This window comes from Abramis brama (assembly GCF_963993115.1).
Source record: "Abramis brama genome assembly, contig: SCAFFOLD_43, whole genome shotgun sequence".
Lineage (NCBI taxonomy): Eukaryota > Metazoa > Chordata > Actinopteri > Cypriniformes > Leuciscidae > Abramis > Abramis brama.
The window spans coordinates 86,445-96,393 of record NW_028156027.1 but is presented as its reverse complement, the minus strand read 5'-3'; the positions used below and the strand labels follow the sequence as shown (position 1 = coordinate 96,393).

At 45.5% G+C, this 9,949-nt stretch overlaps 1 protein-coding gene across 1 annotated transcript; it reads right to left on the bottom strand.

Annotated features, from left to right (window-relative positions):
- Window positions 1-375: 375 nt before the first annotated feature.
- On the bottom strand, window positions 376-2,288 carry LOC311077154 (general transcription factor II-I repeat domain-containing protein 2A-like; the record flags this gene model as incomplete). The annotated part of the gene is made up of 2 exons (XM_084138962.1): window positions 376-1,424; window positions 1,545-2,288. The coding sequence occupies 2 exons, from the start codon at window positions 2,286-2,288 to the stop codon at window positions 444-446; spliced, it is 1,725 nt and encodes a 574-aa protein (XP_083995088.1). The 3' UTR covers window positions 376-443.
- Between the last annotated feature and the right edge of the window lie 7,661 nt (window positions 2,289-9,949).

Here is a 9,949-nt window from a genome sequence, read left to right as displayed (position 1 = left end):
TTTTAACATAAACAAACAAAAACACATTACTGTGGCAAACATTTTTTATTATTATTAAAGTGCAAACATGTTGGGCTCTCAAAAAACAACCAATGATGGCACAAAACTGAAAAGTAGCCTATTAAGTGAAAAAACTTAATGGGATATTGGAAAATTAGAGCTACCATTTTAGAAGAACAAAACATATGTATGTCTGTATTACAGACTCTGTAATGTTTAGTGAACCAACCTGCATTTCCATACTCTATTTTTTACTCAATCTATTTTTTCTGCTTCTATTCATTAATGAACTTTTAACATAAACAAACAAAACATTACTGAGTAGCAAACTTTTTTTTAATTATTATTATTATTCCAGTGCAAACATTGTGGGCTCTCAGAAAAACATAAGCATACTTTCCACCATAGGCTATATCTCACCTACAGGGGGGAAAAGTTTAAAGTTAATGAGATACTTGTGGTCTCTCCTGCTGGCGTGCAATAGACTGGATGTCAATGTCAATGTTAGTGCAGCCAATCCTCATGAGCTGAAACAGAACGTCATCGCTGATCCTGTTTCTCTCTTTCGACTTTATATGTTTCATTGTGGAGAAGTTGCTCTCGCAAATGTACGTGCTCCCAAACATGCTGGCCATTGACAGTGCAAAATCCCTGAGAAGTGGAAAGCGGGACTCTGGTAGTAACCTCCAAAATGAAACTCCCCTCTCACTGCGCTTTGCTTGAAAAAACGGGTCTGACTGAATTTCGCAGAGTTCAAGCTGCAACTCGGAGGGTTGCTCGCTGACAGCAGCAGAGAGGGGGTCAGTGAATAACGCTATTCGTGGCTGCATGGCGTGGAAATCTTGGAAGCGGCACTTAAACTGCTGCTGCAGTGTTTCGATGTCGGCTCTGTATTTGTGAAAAATGTTCTCGCATTCAGGGACATCTCTCCGCATCTCTTCACAAGCGGGAAAGTGTGCAAAATTTTGACGATTGGATGAAAATCCTTCTTTGAAAAGCTCTAATTTACGCCGAAATGCATTCATGTGTGCGTAAAGGTCGGATACAGTTTGGCCTCGCCCCTGTAACTGTGTGTTCAGGTGATTGAGGTGTGAGGTAACATCCGTAAGGAAGGCCATATCGCAAAGAAATTCTGTGTCTCTGAGTTTTCGGGTGTAGGCACTTGTATCGCCTCGAACACTGTCCTCCAAAAACACAGGAAGTTCGGTGCGCAACGCAAAAAAACGCTCCAGACACTTTCCTCGGCTCATCCATCTAATCTCGGTGTGCATTTGTAAATCCCCATACGCCGCGCTCACTTCATCCAAAAAAGCTACAAACCTCCTGTGACTAAGAGACCTATTTCCTCCTCGGATGAGATTTGTAACTTTAGTCACCAGATCCATAACGTGACTGAAGTTAAGTGTCTTGGCACAGAGAGCCTCCTGTATAATTAAAATAAAGATTAGATTCAGCACTAAAATCTACACATCCTGTCATATTAATCTCATAAGGCCGCCCATATTCATAATCATAAAAAGTGAGCTGAAGATAAAACAACTCACCTGATGGATGATGCAGTGAAGTATAGGACAGTCCACCCCACTGTGTTGGAGGAGCCCGGCGAAACCATTGTGTTTTCCTTGCATCGCAGGTGCGCCATCAGTAACGACGGCTGACAGCTTGTCAAAGCCACCATAGTACTCATTCACAACACTGTTAACGGCGTTGAAAATATCCGTCCCTTTAGTAGTGTTGTGCAACGACACCAATTTTAAAAGTTCTTCGTGTACAACAAATGAACTGTCAATCGTTCTAGTGAAAATCAGTAGCTGGCTAATATCCATCACATCTGTGCTCTCATCCAACGCTAATGAGAAGTATTTGCAGTCGTGCATGACATGTTTCAGTTTGCCATCGACGTGATTATGGATGTCAAAAATTCTGCGTGTCACTGTGCGACGGGACAAGGAGACAGTTTCAAAGTTTTTAGCCATATCCTCGTCTCCAAATGATTTGGCCATTTCCATTGCACACCTCTTCACCATTTCGCCATCTGACAAGGGCTTCTTGGCTTTAGCAAGCTCCAGTGCAACAGAGTAAGACGCCTTGAGGGCAGACTCCTGTGTGGATGTAATTCTGGTAAAAATACTCTGTTGTTGATTGAGCTTCACTTTCAGGTCAGCTATAACAGCGGACCTAGCAGCTCCGGTGTACTTTCCATATTTGTCCCTGTGTGTGGTATTGTAATGGCGACTTAAGTTGAAATCTTTGAATACTGATCTTGTTTCCAAACACACTAAACACATAGGTCTACCTTTGAATTCTGTAAACAGATAATCTGTTTCCCATCTCGTCTGAAAAGTACGATTCTCTTGATCCAGTTTTCTTTTTTTACCTCTCATGGTTGTTTCTCTTCATCATTGACTGTAGTGAAGCAGGTCCGACTAAGTGTTTTGCATAGGAGGCGCCCTCTATCGGTATACTGTATCATTACCATTTGGAATTTGTTCAGATGCGGTAAAACCCGTGAAACCAACATTTCTATGGTATTTGAAAATTGACCCGCGGGCCGCACTGAGTGAGGAGGCGGGCCGCATGCGGCCCGCGGGCCGCCAGTTGCCCATCCCTGACCTAGATGATCTAATAGTTTACGGTGCCACTACTGACGAACACGATCAGACACTCCATACTGTCCTGCAAAAACTGAAAGAGGCTGGACTGGTTCTGAACAATGAAAAGTGCCATTTCAGAAAGACCACACTGCGCTATCTTGGTCATGTCATTGCTGCAGATGGTATTTTGCCTGACCAAGAGCATGTTAATGCCGTACTGCAAGCTCCAGCACCATCTGACGCTGCTGCCTTACGATCCTTCTTGGGCCTTGCTTCATGATACTCAAAGTTTATTCCGAATTTTGCAACAGTGGTGGCTCCCATGCGCGAATGTGTCAAGGATAAAGAGACTTTCACATGGTCTGAATCGGCCCAGACCAGTTTTGATGCAGTCAAGCAGCTCTTAGTGTCCAGCTCTGCCTTAGCCCTGTACGACCCCTCCCTTCGCTCAGTGATCTCAACCGATGCCTGTGATTATGGACTGGGTGCTGTGTTCACACAAATTCAGCCGGATGGTACAGAGAAACCGGTAGCGTTTGCTTCACGTACACTTACAATGGCAGAGCGTAAATACTCAATAGTGGAAAAAGAAGCTCTTGCATGCATATGGGCTACAGAAAAGTGGTGCACGTATTTGTGGGGCCGACGCTTTACTTTGCGCACAGATTACCAGGCACTCACTACCAAAGGGATGAATAGAGCTGGATTGCGCATTGCCCGCTGGTCGGCACGTCTGCTTTGTTTGTAACACTCACACTGTACAATACAGCCGAGTTTACAAAATAATTAGGACCGCCTGTTCCCGTTGTCTGTTCAGTATACCAATTACTAATTTGCAAGAGACAACAAATAACACCAAGAGATAAGTTCAGCAAACAACCTCCTTGTATTTACAACTTCACATAATATAAACAACCCATACCATAATACCATATACAACACCAATATATACAACCAGTTGTAACTGTGTGAGTGTGTGTGCATGCGTGCGAAAAGTCATACAGTCCAGCGTGTATATACAATGTTAGGATCAGCCTCACCGGTGAGAATGTCAAGTCCGTGAGCGTGATCAATGAACGTGATGACTGTCTTCTGTCCTCCGATAAAGTAATCCTGGCCGCGAGCCAACTAAAATACTCCACGGAGGAACGGCGACCCGGCGCTTCCAGGACAGACAATCACGGAATAATCCACATGCACTCCGACAGGTTAGGTGATGAGAAGACGCTCTCCTTTGACGACCGGCATCCCGGTTCCTTTTATGGCCAAACTCATAGTCATTTCCTGTTTACATGACAGGACCACACGTGACGAAGACGTCACGAGCAGATCTCGCGTGAACAATATGGAGGTTCCCAATACACGATAGAGGCATAAACAGTGTACAGAGGAAAGCCTACAAGGTAATACATTATAATGCCACAACATACTTAGTTAAATGGCACTACCCTTATTTAAAAACTTCCTCTTACGTGGCCACGCTACATAGATCCCCCCCCCCCCCCCCAGCCTTAGGCATAGGAGGAGAACGTCCGTACCAGCGTTTTAAGTTCACCACATTTACATTGTCTGTTTTAAGTGGAATGCCCCAACTCACAGTATAATTTATTGGCCCCATCCTTTTTATTATTTCAGCTGGACCCTCCCACTTGGGCGCTAGCTTGGAAGAGTATTTATTCGAGGCAGATGAGAGAGGGTGAGTTTTAATCCAGACTAGATCTCCCGACTGAAATTGCGCATCCTCTCGTCGGGCATTGTAATATCTAGCTTGTCTAGCTTGCCGCACACCTACTCGGTGTTTTACCTCCTCAGCCATGATGTTCTGTCGTTCTACCAGACTATACGAGGCTTGGTCAGGAGTGGGTGGTTTGAGGATTAACCTCTCCAGGGGCCCGTAAAGCTGTCTGTCCAACATTAATTCAGCAGGAGCTCTACCTGTGGTTTCCTGGTGTGCCGTGTTGATAGCAAATCTTAGCTCAGGTAACCACTGGTCCCATGTTTGATGATATTGTCCCACATATTACGCAATCATTGTCTTTACTGTTCTGTTTATTCTCTCAGTCAGGTTCGTTTGCGGGTGATAGCTGGTGGTGAGTTTCTGGATGCTTCCCCAGGATTTGCACAACTCTGCCAGTACATTGGATGTGAATTGTGCTCCTTGGTCGGATACCATGTATTTAGGCACCCCCCACCGGGTAAAGATTTCTTCCCTGAGAATTTTGACAATTTCTTACTATCTCGAAGCGGGAACAACTCTACCCATTTGGTGTAATAGTCGACTATTACAAGAAGGTAGGTATTCTGTTTCTTGCTGATAGGGAAAGGTCCCATAAAATCCATACCCAAGGTGTGTCCCGGTTCTGTTACTTGTGTATGCTGTAGAAAGCCACTGGGTTTGGTGTTATTGTGTTTATATTTTTGACAGATCTCACATCCTTTTACATATTGCCAGACGTCTTTTCTGACCGTGGGCCACCACGCCACCTCGAGGAGCCTCCGAAGGGTTTTTAGTCGGCCCAGATGTCCTCCCAGCGGGTTATCATGAAAGTAATGTAGAAAACCAGGTATTAATGCCTGCGGAACCACCAATTGGAATTTGTCTCCATTACTCTTTACAGGTACTCGGCGATACAACACCCCCTGGTGGACCTTGAAGGTAATCTGTTGATCCTGTACCTTTCTGTTTTTAGGTCCCACCTGCAGGAGCGAAATGGTATTGTCAACACTTTGTGCCTGAGAGATTTCCGCCAGCGTGTTAGGAATGTCTGATGCACACTTATAGGTTGTTATGGCTAGACAGAGTGCACTTTCTCCATCCTTAGACTCGCAGACCCGCGACAAGGCATCAGGACCCAGATTGAGACATCCTTTCCTGTGATGTACTTGGAAGATGAATTGTTGTAGCCTAAGAGTCCACCGAGTCAGCCGAGAAGATGTCTTAGGGCTATTGAAGGCCCAGGTCAAAGCAGCATGATAGCTGTAAATGTCAAACTGTCTCCCTTCCAGATAATGCCTCCACTTTTCCACCACCCAGACTACCGCCAGACACTCCTTTTCCGAAGTTGAATAGTTTACCTCAGGTCCTCGTAATGTTCTTGAGGCATAAGCGATTACTCTTTCCCCCTCTGGATTTTGCTGGGTGATAATAGCTCCTAGGCCCACATCACTGGCATCAGTATGTACCTGGAAAGGTTGATTGAGGTCCGGTTGTATCAATACAGGTGGGTCTTGTAATATTTGTTTGATGTTCTCAAGGCTGGATTGACATTCAGGTGTCCATTCCCATTGTACTCCTTTCTTCTTCAGGTGATTTAATGGAGCAGTGATGTCGGCAAAATGGGGAATGAACTTGTGGTACCAACCTGCCAACCCCAAGAAGCGTTGTAGGGCTTTAAGGTCTTTTGGAGGAGGATAGTCGTCCACAGCCTTGGTTTTTTCCGGATCGACCTCCACTCCTTTCTCTGAGACGATGTGGCCCAGGAACTTTAACTGTTTTTTGAAGAAGTGACACTTCTTCATGTTCAAGGTCAGCGATGCCTGGTTGAGTCTTTGCAGAATGGTGTTCAGGTGTTGCACGTGCTCGTTTAATGATTTTGAATAGACTATAATGTCATCAATGTATACAAAGCAAAATTTCCCTCTCAATTCTGCTAGGACCTTCTCCATCAGCCTCTGGAAGGTGGCAGCGGCATTCCTGAGACCATATGGCATGGAGCGGAATTGGAATAGCCCCTGGGAGGTGATGAAGGCTGTTTTATCTTTGCTCCTTTCCTCCATTTCCACCTGCCAGTATCCTGACTGCAAATCCAATGTAGTGAACCAGGAGGCACCTTCCATGGATTCCAAGATGTCATGTATTAGAGGCATGGGATAAGCGTCAGGGATGGTCTTACTATTGAGTCTCCTATAGTCCACGCAGAACCTGTAAGAACCATCAGGTTTGGGGACAAGGACTACAGGGGAGGACCAAGGAGAAAAGGATGGTTCGATGATGTGATCTTGTAGCATTTGTTCTACCTGATCATCAATAATCCTTTTCTTGAAAGGTGAGACTCTATAAGCTCTGGATTTTATAGGCATTTCCTCAGATAAGATGATTCTGTGTTTTTCCACAGATGTCTTTCCCAGGGCCTGGGAGGTGGTATGAGGCCAACTGTCCATTAGCTTCTGTAATTCCTCTGGATTGTCGGAGTCCCAGCTGGGAGCCCCTTCCGGGGGTAGGGAATGGAGTGGTGGTTTCCATGTGGGAGGTAAGGCGTAATAGAGCGTCACTGTAGCATTAGTCCCTGCTCTTTCACCAACCGGACTTGTAGCCAACCCCGGATTTATAAGGGCTGTAAGGAAAGGATGGTATACATACCCTTTCCCCATTTTCAGACCGTATCTCCCTTGACCTACATCCACGATGGCAAACAGCCCGCGACCCTGGGGTTGATGTTGTTAAGGATGCGGCTCACCATCTCCTCCTCTGTCATGTCGGCCTTCCATTTAAGACAGAGGGCTCGGTAATCATAGGCAAAATCTCTTAGGCGTTGACGTGGCTGCTGAACCAGAGACCGTAGCTTATCTTCCACCTCTGCGAGGTAATCATCTGGTAGAAACGCATCCATAAACGCCTCTTTGAAAGATTGCCAATCTGTTACCTTGTTCCTCTCTGCCTTCCACCAGCTCAGAGCAGGTCCTTTCAGAACCGTGCTCAGGGTGCCGACCAGTTCCACACTGGGAAGGGGCCTGATGTCGAGATAGTTCTCGCACTGTTCGATGAAGTTGAGTACATCCGCAGTCTCACAAGACTCGCCAAACGTCGGAAACTCCAGCCGAATTGGGGGCCGCCCGGTGAAGGACGAGATACTGGGAACAACTGGGGGAGTAGGCACATTAGGTAGATGATTACAGACAGCAGATATGTCATAAGTAGCATTGGCTGTCTGGGAGGTGGGACATCTAACTCTGGCTGCAGGCAAGGCAGTTCTATCATCATGAACAGAGGATATGGAAGTAACTGGAGTGTAGGGCTGTAATCTAGATACAGAAGGGGTACTGGTGAATCGCAGCTTTTTCATTTGACTCTCCCATCTTGCATCTCTCCTCAGGAAACAATCAGCCACAGCTCTCTCCAACTTTTCCAGTGATCTGCAGAAATAATCTTCCAAATCTGCCAAGCCAGTGTCCACTGCCTCACGGAAACTAGTTTCCCTATTAAGTGAACTTTCTACTGACTGTTTAAAGTCATGTTAATTTGTCTGTACTTTTGCACTAAGAGCCAGTAAATCCCCTTTGAGTTTATCAACCTCAGTTTGCATTGTTTGAACAACATTTCCATTCACCACACCATTTTCATCATCATCATCATCATCAGATTTATCCTCATCATCAGAAATATACAACGAACTGAGCATAGATGTTATTTCTCCGGTAGGATTACGTCTAGTTACGAATGGACCTGCAGTGAAATCTGCATCTGGTGTCACATTCGAACCCCTTCTTGATTCTGGTACATAATCAGAGTTAACTGTATTTACAGTATGAGTATGGGTGTCTTCATCATTTACATTCTGAATAATTCTCTCATCATTCACATTGGTATCTCCCTCCATAATTATGGTTATACAAGACAACAATACACACAAAGAAACAGTACGTCCCCGTACGGGCCACCACTATGTAACACTCACACTGTACAATACAGCCGAGTTTACAAAATAATTAGGACCGCCTGTTCCCGTTGTCTGTTCAGTATACCAATTACTAATTTGCAAGAGACAACAAATAACACCAAGAGATAAGTTCAGCAAACAACCTCCTTGTATTTACAACTTCACATAATATAAACAACCCATACCATAATACCATATACAACACCAATATATACAACCAGTTGTAACTGTGTGAGTGTGTGTGCATGCGTGCGAAAAGTCATATAGTCCAGTGTGTATATACAATGTTAGGATCAGCCTCACGGGTGAGAATGTCAAGTCCGTGAGCGTGATCAATGAACGTGATGACTGTCTTCTGTCCTCCGATAAAGTAATCCTGGCCGCGAGCCAACTAAAATACTCCACGGAGGAACGGCGACCCGGCGCTTCCAGGACAGACAATCACGGAATAATCCACATGCACTCCGACAGGTTAGGTGATGAGAAGACGCTCTCCTTTGACGACCGGCATCCCGGTTCCTTTTATGGCCAAACTCATAGTCATTTCCTGTTTACATGACAGGACCACACGTGACGAAGACGTCACGAGCAGATCTCGCGTGAACAATATGGAGGTTCCCAATACACGATAGAGGCATAAACAGTGTACAGAGGAAAGCCTACAAGGTAATACATTATAATGCCACAACATACTTAGTTAAATGGCACTACCCTTATTTAAAAACTTCCTCTTATGTGGCCACGCTACATGTTTTGGCTATGATGTCATTTACAAGCCAGGTTCACAGAACTATACAGCAGACTGCCTTTCACGTCTCCCTCTGCATGTTCCAGCAGATCCTTCTACAGATGGGGAACCTGAACTTGTGGCTCTGATTTCTTCCACTCTGAGTTCCCTTCCAGTCCCTGACTTCGAGAGTGCTTGTTCCTTGTGTTTGGAAATGGTAGCTCTTCGTGAACAAATTAGCCGTGGCTGGCCTCCGTCTATACGGGCCGTTGCCCAGAATCTAACGCCCTATTACAAAGTGAGGGATGAGCTCTCAGTTCTGGGCCATTACATCTTCCGGGGTTCCAGATTGCTGGTGCCTGTTTCACTGCGTCACACACTGATCACCCTGGCCCATGAAAGCCACCAGGGGATTGTACGCACTAAACAGCATCTGCGTGACCTTTACTGGTGGCCTGGTATGGAAGCTCAAGTTCAGACCTACATATCTGCCCCTTGTCAGTTTAACGACAAAACAGCTCGCACTCATCCGGCTCCTTTACAACCTGTTCCACTCCCTGACGGACCCTGGAAAAAATTAGGCCTTGATATTGTTGGGCCATTTGAGACTGCCATTCCAGCCTGTCGGTATGCTGTGACATTGACCGACTACTTTTCAAAGTGGCCTGAACTTGCCTTTTGTCCATCTGCCACAACGGACAGTGTCTTAGATTTTCTGAACACCGTTTTTAGCCGTCATGGCAATCCTGAAAGCATTGTCACCGATAATGCAGCACAGTTCACATCAGCTGCCTTCGCTTAATTTCTTAAGACCCAGGGTATACACCATAACAAGACATCTGTGTACTACCCTGCAGCCAATGGAGCTATTGAGAGGTTTCACCGTGCTCTGAAGGGCTGCATACAGACAGCCATTCTGCAGTCACAGCCGTGGAAGGATGCTGTGACCAACTGGCTTCAAGTGTATCGCG